The sequence below is a fragment of the Mus pahari genome, chromosome 4, assembly GCF_900095145.1.
Source record: "Mus pahari chromosome 4, PAHARI_EIJ_v1.1, whole genome shotgun sequence".
NCBI classification, from domain to species: domain Eukaryota; kingdom Metazoa; phylum Chordata; class Mammalia; order Rodentia; family Muridae; genus Mus; species Mus pahari.
This window is the reverse complement of record NC_034593.1, coordinates 98,679,517-98,700,050: the sequence shown is the minus strand read 5'-3', so window position 1 is coordinate 98,700,050 and position 20,534 is coordinate 98,679,517. Positions and strand designations below refer to the sequence as shown.

The window sequence follows — 20,534 nt, the reverse complement described above, 5'->3', positions numbered from 1 at the left end:
GTGTGTGTGTGTGTGTGTGTGTGTATGTGTGTGTGTGTGTGTGTGTGTGTATGCTGTGGTGGTTTGAATATGCTTGGCCCATAGGAAGTGGCACTATTAGGAGGTGTGGTCTTGTTGGGGTAGGTGTGGTCTTGTTGGAGGAAGTCTGTCGCTGTGGGTATAGGCTTTGAGGTCCTATGCTTAAGGTGCATCCAGGGAAGAAGCAGGTCTCCTCCTGGCTGCCTTCAGAACAAGATGTAGAACTATCATCTTCTTCTCCTGAACCATGTCTGAAACTGAAACTGTAGGCCAGCCCTGATTAAATGTCTTCTTTTATAAGAGTTGCCTTGGTCACGATCTCTCTTCACAGCAATAAAACCCTAAGGCATATGCCTACTATGTAGTTCATGTTCACATTGCTCAATGTTGTGAAGGGAAAATTAAAAATTCCATATTCTCCTCAAACTCTAGAACACAACTATAACACATTTTCCAAATTAAAAAAAATATCACATTCTTTTTACTTTTATCATATATTTTTCTAATTTTTCATTTTAATGATTTATTATTTTTATATGCATTGGTGTCTTGCCTGTGCAAGGGTGTCAGACCCTCTGAAACTGGAGTTACAGGCAGTTGAGAGTCACCATATGACTGGATGCTGGGATTTGAACCTGGGTCCTTTGCAAGAGCAGCCAGTGATCTAAACTGCTGAGCCATCTGTTCAGCCCCCTCTTTTTCTATATTTTATGATTGTAATATAATTATATAATTTCACCCTTCCTTTTCCTCCCTCAACCCCTCCTATACAAGTCTCCTTCTCTCAACTACATGGCCTCTTTTTAATTGTTGTAAATTAAAAAGTGTGTTTACTTATAAATATTTATATGTGTATGTGTTCTTAAATATATAAATACAACCTGAGAAGTCCACGAAATGCTACTTGTATGTACATGTTTTAAGATACCCAATTGGTATGCTTTTCCCTGGGAAGACTATTTATGTAGCTTTTAGATTCCTTAGATGCCTGTCACTCTTTGTCTAAGATTGAGGTTTCTTGAGATTTTTTTTTTCCTCCTTCTGTATTAGTATGTCTATTGGTGTCATTGTTCAGGTCTTGTTTAGGCAGCCATGTTGGTGAGACATCATAGTTATAACTTTCTGCCCTCTCTTCAATAATGACCCCTGAATCTTAAGTGCAGGAGTTGTGTTGCAGAAGTTATCAGTTGCAACTTGGCTCCACATCTCTGCATGTGATTTTCTGTAATGGTCTCCATCTGTTGCAAAGAGAAATTTCTTTGATGAGGAGTAAACACCACACTTATCTGTGAGTATAAGGACAACTATTTAGACTATAACTAGGGATTGTGCTAGTTAGAAAAGTCGCAGTTGGAGGTGTTCTCCAGAGTCCGTGACTTCACTAGCCTTTGGCAGTTGGCTAGGTTTCCAGTACCAAGCATGATTTCTCTCTTGTTGAGCAGGTCTTAAGTCCAATAAGAGAGTTATTGGTTATTACCAAGGTATGTGTATCGCTACTGTACCCTTAGGGTTATTGTGCCATGCTGGTCATCGTTGCAGTTTATAGGCATATCCAAGTACCACAGTGTGCATGTGGAAGTCAAAAGACAAGTTTCAAGCATCAGTTCTATTCTTTCACTGTAGTATCAGGGATCAAACTCAAGTTGTCAGACTTGCAAGCAAGCACCTTTCCCCATTTAGCCATCTTACTGGCCCTGATAATGCTTGAATGTGTGTGTGTGTGTGTGTGTGTGTGTGTGTGTATCATTCTTTATATCAACTTTAGTGTCTCCTGACTTAAAAATACATCAAAATGTTACTATAAATTTAGCCATACTTTTCATTTCCATAAACCATTTACAGAAATTATGTTCATGTAAGGTATTAATCCATCAACAAAGACACTTTTTTCATACAGAGTCACATTTTTTTTTTTATGACTCAGATATTCCAAGCTCCAGACAAGGGAGTGTACTAGCCGTGAACCAAAGTTTCTTCAAATGATAGCTCTTTCCTTAACAAATGCTCATCTGTTAAGTTCAATATATTTTAAATTGTTAACCTGCTATGTAAATCACTGTCTTCCCTGGGGTTACTGTTGCTGTGATAAAGCACCATGATCAAAAGCAGCTTGGGGAGAAAAGGATTTATTTCGCTCCCAGTTCCCTGTCACAGTTCACCATCAAAAGCAGTGAGGGCAGGAACTGAAGCAGAGCAGGAACCTGGAGTCAGGAGCTGATGCAGAGGCCATAAAGAAGTGTTGTTTACTGACATGGTTTGATCAGCCTCCTTTCTTACAGAACCGGAGATCACCAGTCCATGGATAGTACCACCCACAATGGGCTGGATCCTTTCCCATCAATCACTAATTAAGAAAATGCCCTACAAACCGGATTACAGCCCCATCTTATAAATGCATGTTCTCAGTTGAGGTTCCCTCCTCAGATGACTTTAGCTTGTGTCAACTTAACATATTACCCAGAACAACCTCTATACTAAATGTTATCTAATTCAAAGATTGATTAACTCCCCCAAGGACTTGGCAATTTTGTATGAAAGTATATTATATATTAGGAGCTCCAGTAGTACAGTTAGCACTTGCTCTATAAAGTATATTACATTGCACTAAATGTATGTTACCTGAAGAGTTATAAGCAGAATAAAAATGAAGTATTGTAAAGAACACAACTCAGCCCATAACAAGTGCAGTATTCTCTTTCTCCCCTTCAACTACCCTGGTCAAACTCTACGCAAAGGGAATGACTATGACATGCGCAGTAACTGGGACTAAGATGGCAACACAGAGCAGACAGTTCAGTCAAGGCAGGACCTTTGATGGGTTGCCTGAGCTCTGCACTGTGCATTGTAGGTAGTATCCCTGATGATAATTATAGCTATTGCTACCACTGGGTTTCTCAAAGCAACGAAGCGGATAGATGGCAAATGGTAATACTTCTAGAGTGATATTTCTGAAAGCCGAGGCTGAGCTACAATATTCCAACCTGACTTGCCAAGACCTAGTAGATACTAACACATCAGCTTGGGAATTTCCTCGTGATGTGAAATTTATTTGCCTCAGGAGCATTTTTTCTACTACCAAGGTGTAGTAACAGATATATAACTTAAGGTTCTATAAAGGAACAAAACTGATGTGAACATATATTACAAAAGGTATCTATTACATTGCTTTACACAATATGGGCTTGTAGCAGGACCTTCCCCCTAATGAATAAAGACTTCAGGGGATCAATCACTGGGCAAGGAGCAGGTGGGACTTCCAGGTTGGAGAGAGGAAGAGAGGAAGGAAGAGAGAGATGGGGCTTTTGAACTGGAGACAAGTAGAGTCCAAAATGTAACTAACAAAAGGCCCCGGTTTAGATGGTAGATCCACTACGGTTCACCATCAGAGGGATTATATTTAGTATAGCTTACAAAATTAGGACACTAGTTGCTGTGCCCAGCAGTTGAGTTACCTGTTGATTCTGAATTGTTTGTATGGTGTTTTCCTTCATGGGAAAACATGAGAGAAAACTCCAGAGAGAAAGATATAGCCACGTGGGTTTGCAAGAAGTGCACCTCAGAAGCCCATGGGAATTTGGAAACATGGGGCTGGCATGGTAGTGACCCACCAATGGGAACTTTATGAGCTGGGTGGAGAGATTTCGGAGCTCAAGGTTAGAGAGTCTCCACGAGATGAGAACAGCCTGCTGGTACACTGCTGGTTTAGCGTTAATTGCATTTTTAATATTTCATGATACATGGGGCTGGGTAGACAAACAGGTTGTCTGTATGCTGGAGAGGCTGAAAACTTCAGAGATGCCTAGTCTATGAGGCTGAATAACTCATCAGCCCTATCTTAGAGCCAAAGGCCTTGATGATTCCTGCAGCCACTGGTCTTCACTTCAGTTTTGAAGGCTGTCTTACTTTTCTGTTGCTGTAATAAAACACATTGTCCACAGCAACTTACAAAAGAAAGTGTTTAAAAAGGCTTAGGCCTTCAGAGGGTTAGAGTCTATGAGAGTAGAGCAAAGGAACAGCTGAGAGCTCGCACCTTGACCCACGTGTAAGAGGCAGAGAGCACACTGGGAGTGAGGCTTCAAGTCTTTTGAAACCTCAAGCCCCAAGCCCCAAGCCCCTAACCACTAACACACCTTCTCCAACCAAGTCACACCTCCAAATATTCCCAAACACTTTTACCAACTGGGGACCAAGCATTTACACATATGAATGCATTTGCATTCAAAGCACCACAAAGGCCAAAGCAGTTAGTTTCCAGTGTCAGCAAAGGATGGCAGCAGCAGTAGCAGTGACAAAAGTAGATGAATTCACAAGAAAAGAGTACACGTTGGCAGGCAAAACCAGAACTTCTTTTACCTCAGTCCTCTATTGAATTGGGACATTGCTGAATAGTGCTGTCCACGCTAAGGGAGTGTCTCCCTACCCCAATCTGTCTACTCACACACCAACCTACCTCACACACCACACACCCATTCCCCTACTCCACCCTCAGTTAATCCTTCCAAAAAGTACCCAGAGGCGTATCTTTTAGTAGACTACAAATTGTTTCAAGTTGATAACCAAGATTAATCATTACAACGGGGATAATAGAAACATTGGATGTAAGATTGTATGTAGAAGAATTTTAATCCAGCAACACTGCCGCTCTGGCAAGAGATCACATCCAAAGATCTCTCTGTGTCAGCCAGCTGCTTCAGGCTCTGTCACTGTGAGTTCCCTCACCTAGATGGGCTGTTCCTTTGAACCGTGAATCACAATAAGCCTTTTATCCCTTCAGCTGCTTTGGTCTGTTCTCTTGTCTTTGATGGTTTCTTTTATGCACATAATACACTTTAGTAACTTTAACACCTCATTATACCCTCTCTAATCCCCCATCTCCCACTGAAACCTTTTTTCTTCCCCAAACCTTCCTCTGCTATATCTCCATGTTTTGTTAACTGGGGTTTTTGTGAGGATGAGTAGGAAGTTATTTTCTGGAGAGTGGCAGCTGGTCAGGAATTACTTAAGACAGCGCCACCTTCCCTTCACCACCATCAGCTGCTCATAGTCCATCCCTAAAGGAGGGGTTGGGGCCTCCTGATGAAAGGTTGGCAGGCTCAATCAAGTGCAGCTCTTGTGCAGGTAACCACAGCGATGGTGAGTTCATGAGTGTAACGATAAGGTCATTCTACACATCTTGCCATCCCCCGGCTTTTCTGTGCTTTCTACTGATCTCTTCCACAGAGTTCCCTTGAGTCCTGGAGCGGGTAATATAGGGGACCTACTAACAGCTCAGCATTACACCAGTCCTTATTCTTCTCAGTTCAACCAGTTATGCGTCTGCATTAACCACTGCCCACTGCAATAAGAAGAGCTTTTCTGACAAAGGCACAGAGCAGCACTTGTCATCAGATATAAACGTGTACATTTAGAAAGCAGGGTGATCACTTGTTGACTTAGGAAAACCAAAATGTGTTCCCTGTGAGACCCTGTGATCTCCAGGACACCAGCTCTCGAACAGGTTTCTAGTACCAGACATGGTTTCTCTCCTTTGCAGCAGGCCTAAAATCCAATCAGGAAGCAGTTAGCCCTGTTACATTCATGATATTATTGGGCCGCTGTCTCTTGCCTGACCAGTCTTTACTGTAGATCTCCAAGCTCATAGCTGAGATGGCTTTTCTCCGCAGAAGCCTGCAGCACACCTTCCTATACTGTGAAAGCTAGCCAGGAGGAGGGATGTTTACAGGTCAGTACCAGCTTGCTTTCTCCATGGTCCGTGACCGAAAAGTGGGATGTCTTCAGCAATATTCTTACCATCCATTTCTAGTAGACAAGAGCAACTGCAGTCGTTCAGATTTGGGGGTGGGTAGGCTTCATGGCCTCGCTTTGTCAAAGAATTTCATCACGGCAATAAGAAAAGAAACTAAGAGTAGGAGTCTTAGCAATTTTTATTTTCTTTCAGAAGTTTGTCTGTGTTAACTAAATTTCCTGGAACAAATATATTTTTTAAATCATCAAGACTCTTATTTTTGAGAGAGAGGGAGGTGCGGAAAGGTGGGATGTCAGGCACATGTGCCACAGGACACTTGTGAAGGTCCGAGGATAACTTTCAAGAGTGGCTCTCTCCTTGTACTGTTATGTTAGTTCCAGAAATCAACTAGGACTACCTGGCTTGTGGGGAAGTACTTCCACCCACAAAGTCATGCTGCCAGCCCACAAATGCTGCTTTTTAAACTCACACACAAAATTTCCCATTTATTAAAAAAAAAAAATAGAAGGACTATCCAATACACAAAGCTTTAAATTCAGAGGATATAAGACTCTGCAAAACTGATTTTATTAAAAATATAAGGTATGGTGGTGCATGCCTTTAATTCCAGCATTCAAGAAGCAGAGGCAGATGGATCCCTTTTAAGTTTGAGGCCAGATTGGTCTACATAGTGAGTTTCAGGCCAGCCAGGACTACACAGTGAGACTCTGTCTCCAAAAGTAAATAATTAAAATTTAAAGGAGGGGCTAGAGCGGTGGTTCTCAACCTATGGGTCACAACCTCTTTAGAACTCAAATGACCCTTTCACAGGGGTTACCTAAGACCACTGAAAAACACAGACATTTACACTGTGATACATAACAGTAGCAAAATCACAGCTATGAAGTAGCAATGAAAATAATTTTATGGTTGGGGGTCACCACAACATGAGAAACTGTATCAAAGGGTTGCAGCATTAGGAAGGTTGAGAACCACTGGACTAGAGAGATGATTCAGTAGTTAAGAGTACTGGCTGCTCTTCCAAAGGACCCAGAATTCCTGCACCCTTGTGGCAGCTCATAACTGTCTATAAATCCAGTCCTGGGGAATCCAATGACCTCTTCTGGCTCCCATGAGCACCTGCCACACATGATGCACAGACATACAATTCAAGCAAAACAATCATTATATATGTATATATGTGTATACACACACACACACACACACACACACACACACACACACACACACACAGCAGGTAGATCTCTGTGAGTTTGAGGCCAGCTTGGTCTACATAGCAAGCTCCAGACCAGCCAGGGCTACAAAGTGCAATTTGCAACATCAAGAATTTCCTACAAAAGTGAAGGGACTCATCGCACCAATCATATGTAAAGCCACTCTATCATGCTAACCCTGGCACATTTCACTCGTAATTATGGTTTCCATTAACTGTCCAGTACATAGGTTCTAGTCATTAGTGTAAGCCTAAGTCTCAAAGCAAACAAACAAACCATATATGTACATACACATACGATTTAGGGAAATTATAATACCTATTGCTGGCTAGTTTTTTGTCAACTTGACACAAGCCAGAGTCATCTGAGGGGAAAAAAAATCCTCAGTTAAGAAAATTCCCCTACTATATATGCCTATAGACAAGCCTGTGGGACATTTTCTTGATAAATTATTGATGTGGAAGGGACGAGCCTACTGTAGACAGCACCATCAGCATCCCAGGCAGTCCTGGGATGTATAAGAAAGCAAACTGAAGAAGCCAGGGGGACAAGTCAGCAAACAGTGCTCTTCTACAGCATCTGCTTCAGTTCCTGCCCAGACGTCCTCAGTGATCGACTGTTACCTACAAGTTTAATAAGAAATAAACTCTGCTCCCCAAGTTGTTTTTGGTTATGTTTTATCACAACAATAGATGACCAAGGACATCTATTATATTATTCTCAGTAATTTAAAAAGTATTGCTAGATAGTAAATTGGATCTGACAGTAGGAGCAAATGAAAGACAGAAAAAGTCCTCATCAGTGCTAGCACTGAGACCCGTCATGATAACTGTGGATGAAACATACACACACCATCATCATTTTTGTCCAGACTCTTGAACGCCAGTTTCATTTTCTTCTCATGGTCTTGAAGGTACTGCACAAATTCTTCAAAATCCAGTCCTGAATCAGCATTGGAATCTGCATCCATAAAAATTTCCTACAAGAGAAGAAACTCATTGCAACAGTCATATGTAGAGCCCTATGTCATGTTAACATGGCTAGCACATGGTAACATTAGGCCTTAAAGATACCAAGATATGTAGCCTCTCCCGTCAGAGACAAAAAATATGTCCACTAATGTGATGCACATGAAATTCTAATATTCCCCAGATTAATGGTTTGAGACCTGTCCTTATAAAGTAAGCATGTATGTTCAAGTCTCACTAAGTCCTTAAGCTTTTTTAACATAAAAAAATTAACACTATAGGTCTGGAAAGATAGCTCAGCAGTTAAGAACACTTGCTGTTCTTCTGGAGGACCTGGGTTCAGTTCCCAGCTTTCAGCCACCTGCAACCCCAGTTTAGAGGGATCTAGCACCCTTTCTGGATTCCACAGGCACTAGACACAGCCCAGTTCACTTAGATAAGAGATCAAAACCTATACAGAAAAATAAATAAATCTTTTAAAAACATATGTAAAAATATGTCATATATTCCAAGCCCAGCAGACTCTCACCTCATTGGCCATGTATCATTTTTGTACAATCAAATCTAACATAAAGTATGAAATAGAGAGTCCTTTAATAGACTAGATAACTCATACTTAGTATTTATTGAGTTTGAAAATAAATATTATGAGCTGAAAACTGGATCACACTGCACAGTACAACTAAACACTGCACACACCATAGACTGCACACTACACAACACTCACTGCACACTGCATACACACACCATGCACTGCGCACTGCATCACATACACACCATGCACTGCACACTGCAGAGCACTGCACACACCATAGTCTGCACACTATACACCACTCACTGCACACTGCATAGCACACACCACATACTGCACACTACATAGCACTGCATACACCACATACTGCACACTGCACACTGCACACCATACACTGCACACTACACATGGCACACACCACACTACACATTACACACCACTCACTGCAAACTGCATAGCACACACTGCACACTGCATAGCACTGAATACACCACATACTGCACAGTGCACACCACACACTGCACATGGTACACACCATAGACTACACACTACACACCACTCACTGCACACTGCATAGCACATACCCCACACTCTGCACTGCATACACCACATACTACACAGTGCACACCGCACACTGCACATGGCACACACCATACATTGCATACACCATACATTGCATACTACATAACACACACTATACATCGCAAACCACACACCACACCACTGGGACAAAAAAAAAAAAAGTTAAAGTCTCTAGTATGAAGCAAATTATAGACTACTAGAGATGATACATATACCAAAGGCAATATGTTAGGTGTAATAATGCAAGGAATTCAAGGTAATCCCTTCTATCTGAAAGTAATCTCTCAGATAATAAATAAGGTTAAAATGCTGAAAGAATCAAGAGATGCTTCATAAAGGAAGACTGCTTGAGACTAGATTCACAAGGAAAAGCATGTACTAGACAGATAAATAAGAGTGAACATTTCAATATACATGAAATGTTTGCATGGCAGTGGAACAGGTGCTAATTATAAAAATACAGCAATAATAATGGTGATAATAACAATCAAGACTTCCTGAGAGCTTCGTTCTAAGCAAGTTATGGGGCTCAGTTCATTTCATCTTTATCTGATTGACTGAAGACAAAGGTGCATGAAAGGAAAGTAGAAGATGAGTGGAGCTACTACTTGCCTTTCTGGGTCCAGCAAATAATATCTCTATGGTCTCTATGCTTCTTTGAAATGAATGGAGGTGAGCATCTCCTTGGCAGGATAATTACTGTTAGGGTGTGACCTGTGGTTCTATGCATAAACTAGTATTTATGTAGAGCTAATTCTCAATCTGTGTGTAGTGAAGTATCTTGCATATTGGATCTTTACGTAAGATTCATAACAGTAGCAAAATTATAATTATGAAATAACTATAATTTTATAGTTGGGGGTCACCACACATGAGGAACTGCATTAAAGGGTCACGGTACTAGGAAGTTTGAGAGCCACTGATGTAGAGTCAAATTTGGTTAAGCTTCATACTGTGTTTCTGAGGATAGCCAGCTCAGTTTTACAAGTAGCCGTAAAGTTGGTTAATGTCTCTGATTGGGAACCGAGCCTCCATTCATTACAAAGAAGCATAGAGACCATAGAGATATTATTTGCTGGACCCAGAAAGGCAAGTAGTAGCTCCACTCATCCAATGTGCCTGTCAAATGATCCAGGCCAGGGGAGCCCAATACACACATACTTTGGAAAAGCACAGTAACTCAATTTCCCTGACAAACACTAAGCCAAATGCCCAAATCTATAGCTCTAATTTGACTAAGAGACAATACTCAATGGTATATTTCTAGGAAACACAGTTTCTGGTCTTACCTGTCCCAAGAAGTGACCCACCCTAAGAGAACAGTCTAGGACTGTCCAAATGTCATCAAATTTCTCTTCTGGAGAAGAAATGTGTGTGTGTGTGTGTGTGTGTGTGTGTGTGTGAGAGAGAGAGAGAGAGAGAGAGAGAGAGAGAGAGAGAGAGAGAGAGAGAGAGAGTGTGTTCTATTTACCAAATCATCACTTGGCCATTCCAGAGTCATAGCTAAACTAAATAGCAGGTATAAAACCATAATAAAATACAAAACTATACAAGCCAGATGAATGGACTCCCTCCTCAAGCACACAATACAAGGAATTAAGGATTATGAAGAGCTGGGGACCAGGGACTCATTGTACATTCTAGTAGCAAGCAGATAACCACACAGTGCCAATCTAGGGTCTCCATTCTGTTCCCCCTCTGGGCTCTGTAATTCCCTTACTGTCTTGGGTCCAATTCTATTGAGCCAAAAGCTATCCAAGCGTGCAAAATTATGCTGAAAGGCATTATTACAGTGAGATGTTGTAAGTTAATGCCTTGATCAGATATTTAGGAATCACCAAGTAGAAGATTTCAACAGCTTTTAGGTTAAAGATCATATGAAGGATCCAATTGCTCATAGCTCGGACATGCTGTAATTTCCTTGAATTAGAGCACTTAGCTTAAGTTCAGATCACTGAGTGGGAAGAGCCACAGCCCAGCATGCTCTGACATGCAGGAGATCGCAGGCTTGGGAGTCTTCCTGGCAGCAGACTCTAGGGCTAATGTGCAGAAGACTAAGTTGTTAGAAGCTGACATCAGGATACTAAGATACTGAAACTGAAATTAGTCAGTTTGCGAGGCCTGTAGGAGGCTCTCTGCTGCTCACTTGGTTTTAAGCTCCGCAGACCAGGTTTTCCTGCTTCCAGGAAGCAGTACTTCCTATATATATATGTATCTGAAGAATTTAATTTGATCCTTATCTCTTACCTTACACAAAAAGCAGTTCCAAATGGATCAAAGATCTCAGTGTTAGATATAAAACTGAAACTTCTAGAAAAAAGAATAGGGAGCGCACTTAAGGCTATAAGCTAGAGTCAGACTTTCTGAATAGGATCCCTCATGAAGGAAACTGAGCCAATGACTGACAAATAGGAATTCATGAAATTGAACTGCAAACTGTTAATAAAGAAGCAGCCTACAAGAAAGAAAGAAAACACCATTGCCAGTTATACATCTATCTGGTGTCTAGACTACATGAAGAACTCAAGAAACCAAACAAACCCTTTTAAAATAGGCTCATGAACTGAACAGGGAGTTCTTAAAAGAAGATATGCACATAGCTAGGAAATCATTTGTGTTAAACATCTTTATCTATCAAGTAAATGGAAATCGAAAGACATTGAGATTTCACTGTACCCCAGTCAGAATGATTGCCATCAAGAAAGCAAGTAACAGTTGCTGGCAGCAGTGAAAGGAAAGAGGGCCTTCCTTTGTTATTTGTAAGAGTGAAAACTAAAGCAACCAGGACAGAAATCAGTATCAGGGGAGGGAGCCTCAAAAGGCTAGGAATAGATCTACCATGTGATGCTATTGACAGGTATATATCCGCAAAGGACTTTATATCCTTATACCACAGAGATATTTGTTTGGCCATGTTCATTGTCTCTCTGTTCAAGATAATTATAAAGTGAAAATAGCCTTGATGTTCATCAACTGATGAATGGAAAATGAAAATGTGGTACATATACACAACTGAATTTTATTCAGCCATAAAGAAGAATGAACTCATGAACTATGCAGGTAAATAGACAGAACTTTAAAAAAAAATGACACTTTGTCAACCCAGACCAGAAAGATTATTCTCAGGCATGTGAATCAAGAGCTGCAAATCTTTACATTCATGTGTTTAACTTGGAGTACCTGCAGACCAGGGGCCACTGGAGTGGTGGCCATTGTAGGAAAGGACGACACTACTAGTTTATGAAAGACGCCAGTAAAATGTAAGTCTGTTGACTCGCCATAGATTTGTATACTGTTAAGTGAGAAAGACGCCATCTCTGGGCTACTCGTCTGCGTAGAGTTTGCAGAAGATCTTGAGGCAAGTTTTCCCTAGGTTGAAAGCCTCTTCAGAAAAGCAGGTGTACTTTAGACAAAGGTGAACACAGTCCTGACCCTTATGGACAGGAAATGTTCAGAACCTCAGAATCCTCTGCAAAAGCCCAGGCGGTCTTGTCACTACAAAAAAATGACTACTTTGAGTCATTATCTATAAATATAGCTATATATCTATAACTATAACATAACTATAAATGTGTTAACAACACATCTCACTGGGTTATGTTATTCTTCATGAAGAACCCCACAGAAAGAAATTTCACACCTACTCCAAAAGCTCTGGAAATTTCTGGAAGTGACAGGTCGGGCAGGTTGGCTGTGAGCTCTGTGCAACTTCTTTCCAACATTCTCAGGGCCACATTCTCTCAGTGGCTCACCTTCTCCGTGTCTCCGCTAAACGAGGAGCTCCAGTGTTTCAGCCCATCCCTGAGCTCCGTGATGTCCACCACGCCATCTCCGTTGCGGTCCAGGTCTTCGAAGAGGACCTCATAGGCCAGGCGGTTATAATCACCCTGGCAGGCCCCGGAGGGCAGCAGGAAGTCCTGCAGCCAGTGTAGCATCGTCCAGCAGGAGACCGTGGTCGCCACCACCCCTGAGGACCGCAGTACTTACACCCAGGGCCACAGGTCTACGCCTGGGGCGCGCCACACCCAACCGCCTGAGACACGAGCCCTGCGATTCACCAGCGGAACCTTGAGAACTGGGAGAGCACTGCCAAGTGGGAACCTGGCACCATGCGCCATGCATGCACCAGTCCTCTCTCACCGGAAGTTGGGCGTGGGCACACCTGAGACTATGACCGTCTGGACCTTAGAGGCATCCTCGGAAGAAGTGTGTGACTATCGAGTCCTGTGAAGCAGCTAGGGGGAGCACACTTCTCAGGAAGTGCAGCTGGGCCTCCAGAATTTCCTCACATAATTTCCAAGAAGCTTCCCGGAGCCTCTCTCAAAAGGTCCGTGGTGTCGTTAATGCAGCCCAGTGAGACAAGGTGGCGACTTTTTCAAAATAAGCATTATCTGCAGTACCATAGTGCTGCTTGGCCCTGGGAATGATGGTGACTGAGTCAGGCCTTGAGTGAAGTGGCTATGCGTCATGCTGAGGCCTGGAGGAAGGAATAAATGAAACTGGTTCCCTTTAGTATCTACTGCCCTAAGGCCACCCCTCATGCCAAGGAAGATCAGCAAGTAGGCATCTGGACCAGGAGCAGACACTCCCTACCTGGTCTGAAGGAAGAAGAGAAGAGCTTGGCCTTGCACCTGTCTAGTGGTTTCCAACTAACCCGTTTCTTCTTCCTTCTCTCACTTTCTTCTTAAAAGAATGCAGTCTCAGAGGCACGCGTAGCTCTGACTTCAGGACCAACCTTGTCTACAGAGCTAGTTCCAGGATGCCAGGGCTACACAGAGAAACCTTCCGGGGTTGGGGAGCGCACGCATTACCACCACCACCTGCCTATGGAACCTCCAGAAATCACAAAACTCAATGCGTACTCTACATGCTTTGATTTCCTTACCCAGGTCTTGCCTGCAAGCTGCAGGCCATGCTCTTCATCCTGAGACATCTCCTTTGTCTTCTGAGACCCTACGAGCTACTGCCTCTCCTCTTTCTCTCTCCTACACCCCTGGCTCCTTTGTGAGCCCAAGATATTCTAAACATGAGGCCTTGAAAAATTGCCACAGATACACGTAAGGACAGAAAGATAGCTCAGTAACGATTTCTGTGAAGCTTCGTGCCCTCTGATCCGGTTCTTTGAAAGCTAGCAGCAGTATAACAGCCCCAGTTGTTTTTAAAGTTCTATCTTTTTATATGTAAGTTTATTGTATGTGTTTGAGTGTGTGTGAGTGTGAGAGAGAGAGAGAGTGTGTGTGCACACGCATGCGCGCGCATACCAGCACATGCCAGAAGATAGTGTGGGATCTCCCGGAATTGGAGTTACCAGAAGTTGTGAGCTTGAGAACAGACCTCTGATATCTGGAAGAGCAACAAAAGCTCTCAATAACAGTTGATAGATTTTTCCAATCCCTGACACTTGGGGGAGAGGGGGAAGTGTATGACACGTGTTTTTAAATGAATTATTTTTTCTTGTTCAAGCCTAAATCTTATGTCATGAAGCTCATTTATTTCTTAAAATAGCACTGCTTTACATGTGTTTTCTTATGTTATTTATACGTGTTTTACCATATGTTTTTCTAAGTGCTAAAAGTATAAATAACATAACATTGAAACAGCTCTCATAGACAGTCAACATCTAATACACTCTAGAATGAAATGCATTTTAAGTGCTATAATAAATATGTAGCCAAATGTCATAAAATATGCATTTGTATTATTTCATTGGATAAATTCATAAGTCAACAATAAAACAAAGCTACTAAAATGACTTTAGAAAATGTAAGTGCTGGGCATTTACAATTATTAAAGACCATTTTTCTTTAAAAGATAATTGTAAGACATAAACAACATATTATGTAGTTTATAACATGTCAGAACTAAATGTATGGCAATAATAAAAAAGTTGTAAAGGAAAATATATGCTAAAAACTCTTTGCATTATATGTAAAGTGGTATCTGTTTTCAAAATATTTATAAGTCAGTGTGTTGGCTGGCTTTTAATCCCAGGAATCAAGAGTCTGAGGCAGGAACATGAGTTCAAGGGTGACCTGGGCTACAGTGAAATTCTACGATTCCATCAAAACAGAGAGGGGGCAGGGAAGAAGGAGGAAAAGGAAAAGGAGAAGAAAAGAGGAAACTTCAATAACAATATCAACCAATTAAGATTTCTAGAATGCTACATGCAACAATAGCAGAATATCTATTTTTTTCTTTCAGTTGCACATATGAAATAACAGCCTAAAAACTCATGGAAACTGAACAACTCTCTACTGAATGAAAACTTGGTCAAGAATAAATAAATAAATAAAGGACTTTCTAGAATTCAACGAAAATGAATACACAACATACCCAATCTTATGGGACACAATGATGGCAGTACTAAGAGGAGGGTTCATAGCACTAAGTGCTGAGAGAGAGAGAGAGAGAGAGAGAGAGAGAGAGAGAGAGAGAGAGAGAGAGAGACTCATACCCCAACTTTTTTTTTAAATTAATTAATTAACTTCTTTATTAATGAATTTACTTATATCCTGCCCACAGCTTCCCCTCCCTCCTCCCCTCCCAGCCCCTTCCTCTCGCCTTCCCTACCTCCACCCTGTCTCCCTCTCTCCTCAGAGAAGGGGAGGCCTCCCCTGGATCTCAATCCACTTTGCCACATCAAGTAGGCCTAGGTGCATCTTCTTCTGTTGAGGATAGTCAAGGCAAGCCAGTTAGGGGAAAGGGATCCGAAAGCAACAGCCAGAGACATCCCCTGCTCCTGCTGTTAGGAGTCCCACATGAAGACCAAGCCACATGTCTGTTACACGTGTGTAGGAGGCCTCGGTCAGTCCCATGCATGCTCTCTGACTGGCAGTCCAGTCTCAGCCGCTGTAGGCAGAGGTTGGTTGATTCCGTAGGTTTTCCTGTGGTGTCCTTGACCCCTCTGGCTCCTTCCATCCTTCTTCTCCCTCTTCCACAAGATTCCCCAAGCTCCATCTATTGTTTGGCTGTGGGCCTCTGCTTCTGTCTCCATCAGCTGATGGGTGAAGCGTCTCAAAAGATAGTTATGCTTGGCTCCTGTCTACAAGCATGGCAGCATAACATGTGGTAGGCTCTCTCTCCTGGCATGGGCCTCAAGTTAGGCCACTCATTGGTTGGCCATTGCCTCAATTTCTGCTCCATCTTGTAAGCACATCTTATCCCGGCACATCTTGTAAGCAGGACAGTTGTGGGTAAGTTTGTGTCCCCATCCCTCCTTTGGAAGTCTTGCCTGGCTACAAGGCTGTTTCAGGTTTTATATCCCCTACTGTTAGGAGTAGTCTTAGCTAGGGTCGTCCTCATAGACACCTGGGAATTTCCACTGTACTAGGTTTCTAGTTCAGCCCAGAGATGCCCCCCAAACTGATGCCAGTTATCTCTCCCTTCATCCTTCCCACACTTGATCCCTCCTGTTTCCCTTCTCACCCCTCTCTCTATCCACCTGCTTTCTTCCTTCTAGCCACCCATGATGTCTATTTTATTCCCCCTTCTCAGTGAGATTCAAGTAATTCACAAAATATAACTTATGTTTTAGTATTAATAAGAAATCTAATGTGACCCAAATTAACATAGTCAAAACTTATTTTCCTATAGACTCCTGAGTAGGCTTATGTATAAATAAGTTAATGTGGCTTGATAATAAAGAAAACCACTGCAAATGCTGAGATGAATAGTTTATCCCTAAACACAAAGGTTTGGTCCTGGCCTTAGAGTTAATTGGAGGTAAGATTACACATGCAAATATCCATCAGCCAGTGTCAATTACCTTAAAATTTTATAGACACTTTAAGGAGAGGGTATCAACCACATTCAAAATAGCTTAAGACACCTTGCCCAGCCACACCCCGTATCATCAGTGATAAATATTAGGCAAAAAACAAGGCCCTTCCTTGGTCCCTCATTGTTCCTTAGTGTCTGCATGTAAAAGAATGCAAATAAATCCATATCTTTCATTCTGTACAAAACTCAAGTCCACGTGGATCAATACCTTAATGTAAAACAGGATACATGAAATCTGATAGAACAGACAGTAGAGAATAGCCACGAATGCCCAAGGAGACAACTTCCTGAACAGAACACTAAGAGTTCAAGCACTAAAATTAACAATTAGTAAACGAGACCTCATGAAACTGAAAAGCTTCTTTAAGGCAAAAGATGATAATGATGATGATAATAAAAGCCACAAACAAAAGGAAAATTACAGACCTTACATATAACAAAATAGTAGTGTTCCAAAAACATAAGGAGTTCTGTAGGTTAGTAAGAAAAAGGCAAATGATCTAATAAGTAAACAATCTGAATAGGGGCACACATATCCTACAAATATTTCTACATAGCACAGTACTCACTTCATCATGCCCTCATTTCCTCTTCGCTCCAACTTTGATAACAGGATCCAACATCTACTTTATTTTTCTTGGTACCTGGGACTGAACTGGGGGCCTTGTACTAAAAATCCCTAAGTTTGGTGGTTTGAATAGATATGGCAAAAGGGATACCATTTGAAATGTAAGTACATAAAATATCCAATAAAAAAAGAATAGGAAGGCTCCCATAGACTCATGTGTTTCAGTATGTTTGGCCCATGGTGGAGGTGGCACTATTAGGAGGTGTGGCCTTGTTGGAGGAAGGTGTCTCCGTGGGGACGGGCTTGGAGGTCTCCTAGGCTCAAGTTCCATCCAGTGTGGAACAAAGTCTCCCTGCTGCTGCAGAACAAGATGTACAGCTCTCAGTGGCATGCGGTCCCATTCATCAACTGTTGATCTTACAGCCATTGGTGTTCTGTTCAGGAAGTTGTCTCCTGTACTAATGAGTTCAAGGCAGTTCCCCACTTTCTGTTCTATTAGATTTAGTGTATCTGGTTTTACATTGAGGTCTCTCATCCATTTGAACTTGGGTTTTGTTAAGGGTGACAGATATGGATCTATTTGCATTTTCTACATGCAGACAGCCAGTTAGACCACCACCATTGGTTGAAGATGGTTTGTTTTGTTCCCCCCCCCCCATTGTATGGTTTTGCATTCTTTGTCAAAATTCAAGTGTCCATAGGAGTGGATTTATTTCAGGGTCTTCAATTCTATTCCATTGATCCACCTGTCTGTTTCCAATACCACATAGTTTTTATTACTGTTGCTCTGTAGTACAGCTTGAGGTCAGGTGTGGCAATACCTTTAGAAGCTCTTTTCTTGTTCAGGGTTATTTTAGCTATCCTGGAGTTTTTTGTTTGCTTGTTTTTGTTTTTTGTTTTTCCATATGAAATTGAGATTTGCTCTGTCAAGGCCTGTAAAGAATTGTTTTGGAATTGTGATGAGGATTGCATTGAATCTGCAAATTGCTTTTGGTAAGATGGCTGTTTTCACTATGTTAATCCTACCTTTCCATGAGCATGGAAGATCTTCTCATCTTGTACAACTATGTTCATAGAAGCTTTATTGTAATCACCAAAAACTTGAAACAACCCAGATGTCCCTCATCTGAAGAATGGATAAAGAAAATGTGGTAAATCTACACAATGGAATACTATTCAGCTATTAAAAACAAAGACAACATTAATTTGGCAGACAAATGGATGGAACTTTAGAATAAACCAGACCCAAAAGGACATGCATGGACTCACTTATAACTGGGCATTAGCCATAAAATACAGGATATCTATGCTACACTCCACAGACCCAAAGAAGCTAAACAGAAGTCTAGTGCGGCTGTCTGCTAAGAGGCTCCACCCAGTAGCTGACTCAGAAGGATGCAGAGACCCACAGACAAACAGTGGCTGGAGCTTGGGGACTCTTATAGAAGAGCCCTGAAGGGGACTGGAACTCCACAGGAAGACCAACAGAGGCAACTAACCTGGACCTTTGGGGCTCTCAGAGACTGAACCACCAACCAAAGAACATACACAGCTCGACCTAGGACCCCCTACCCCCGGCATATATGTAGCAGATGTGCAGCTCAGTCTTCATGTGGATCCCAAACTAGAGTAAGGCCTATCTCAAAGCTGTTGCCTGTCTATGGGCTATGTTCTTATAGCTGGGCTGCCCTGTCTGGCCTCAGAGGAAGAGGATGTGCCTAGCCCAGCAGAGACCTGATGTTGGGGCAGGGGTTGGGGTGCAGGATACCCAGGGAGGGGCTTCTACCCTCTCAGAGGAGAAGGGGAGAGGGAGGGAGAAGAGTTGTGGGAGAGGGTGAACAGAAGGATGGCAGTGGTGGAAATGTAAAGTGAATTTAAAAAAAAAAATTTGTAGAACTCTCAACTCCTCCAACACCATGTCTGCCTGCACACTACCATGCTTCCTGACATGATGATAATGGACTAAACCTCTGAACCTGTAAGCCAGCCCCAATTAAATGTTTGCCTTTGTAAGAGTTGCCTTGGTCATGGTTTCTCTTCACAGCAATGAAACACTAAGATACTAAGAGCCATCTTTTTCTATATATTAGTATTTAATGAATGTTACTTTTATATAATTCTGCCTACCAACTACCTGGATATAATTATAAGTCTCACAATTTAACAGAAAAGTAGAGAAACATGACAAATATCCTAACATCTGACTTAGATTTCATATAAGTACACAATGTTCACATCATTTCCTCCTAATCGCTTTGACTTCTTTCCAGGTCAATTCCTTCTCTTTCTTTCATTATTATTATTATTATTATTACACATATAGATTGAGTTATATATAAACACCACCTGATGAGTCCATTTAGTGCTGCTTATATGGACACAATTTTTAGAGCTAAGCACTTAGTATTGGATAACCAATGAGGGGCGCATCCTTGGGGAAGGTTGATTCTTTCCTGTCGGCAGTCATTAATTGCCTCCAGATCTTCCTCTAGGAGTTGAGTTTTGTGAGATTTCCATCAGCCATCGTTACATGTCAACTGACCATGTCATTGCTCAAGTCTCGGTTAGTCTGCAGTGTTGTTGAGAGTTTGTGGGCACAGCTTCCCTGTTACACATGGAAGACACAGCTTTACAGAAGATGAGCTATGCATACCGTATTAAATGTATACAGTTTGGGGGTAAGCATAAATACGTTGCCCTACAGTATGTTCAAACCTCCCTAGTGTTGTTTAATCCCTCCTCCCTCCCTTTATCATCTTAATCAATGACTTACACATCCCTTCACTCCATGACCCTGCTCCCATTTCTTTACTCATTTGACAAAACCATACCCTTGGTTCTCCGTATTTATTGAGAATTCATTGTCATTGTCTATAGACACTCTTCCAGTGCAACCAAAGAGCGGTGCAAGGTCCAGTAAGAGCTTGTGAATATGATAGAAGATGGGAATGATTCCAGTGGCTTCTATTCTTTCAGAGAAGAATAAAGTACAGAAAAGAGCATCAGAAGGATGGAAATCAAGGACCAGAATTTTGAAGACAGAAGGAACCAGAGACAGTTATTATGCAGAGTGAGAAGGCTGTGGTACAAAAGAAACCAGGTAAAATTCCAGCCACTGGGAGCACTA

General features: G+C 41.8%; 1 protein-coding gene across 2 annotated transcripts in view; it reads right to left on the bottom strand.

Moving 5' to 3' along the window:
• LOC110320416 (calcium-binding mitochondrial carrier protein SCaMC-1-like) overlaps positions 1-13,071 on the bottom strand; it is a 32,719-nt gene extending 19,648 nt beyond the window's left edge. The window contains exons 1-2 of one of the 2 annotated variants that reach the window (XM_021196428.1): positions 12,813-13,071; positions 7,831-7,957 (exon numbers count right to left, since the gene is read on the bottom strand). In XM_021196428.1, the coding sequence (XP_021052087.1) occupies positions 7,831-7,957; positions 12,813-12,995 (310 nt within the window). In that variant the 5' untranslated portion in view covers positions 12,996-13,071. The remainder of the gene's footprint in view (positions 1-7,830; positions 7,958-12,812) is intronic. The other variant, XM_021196427.1, reaches the window with a different exon arrangement.
• Positions 13,072-20,534: the final 7,463 nt, after the last annotated feature.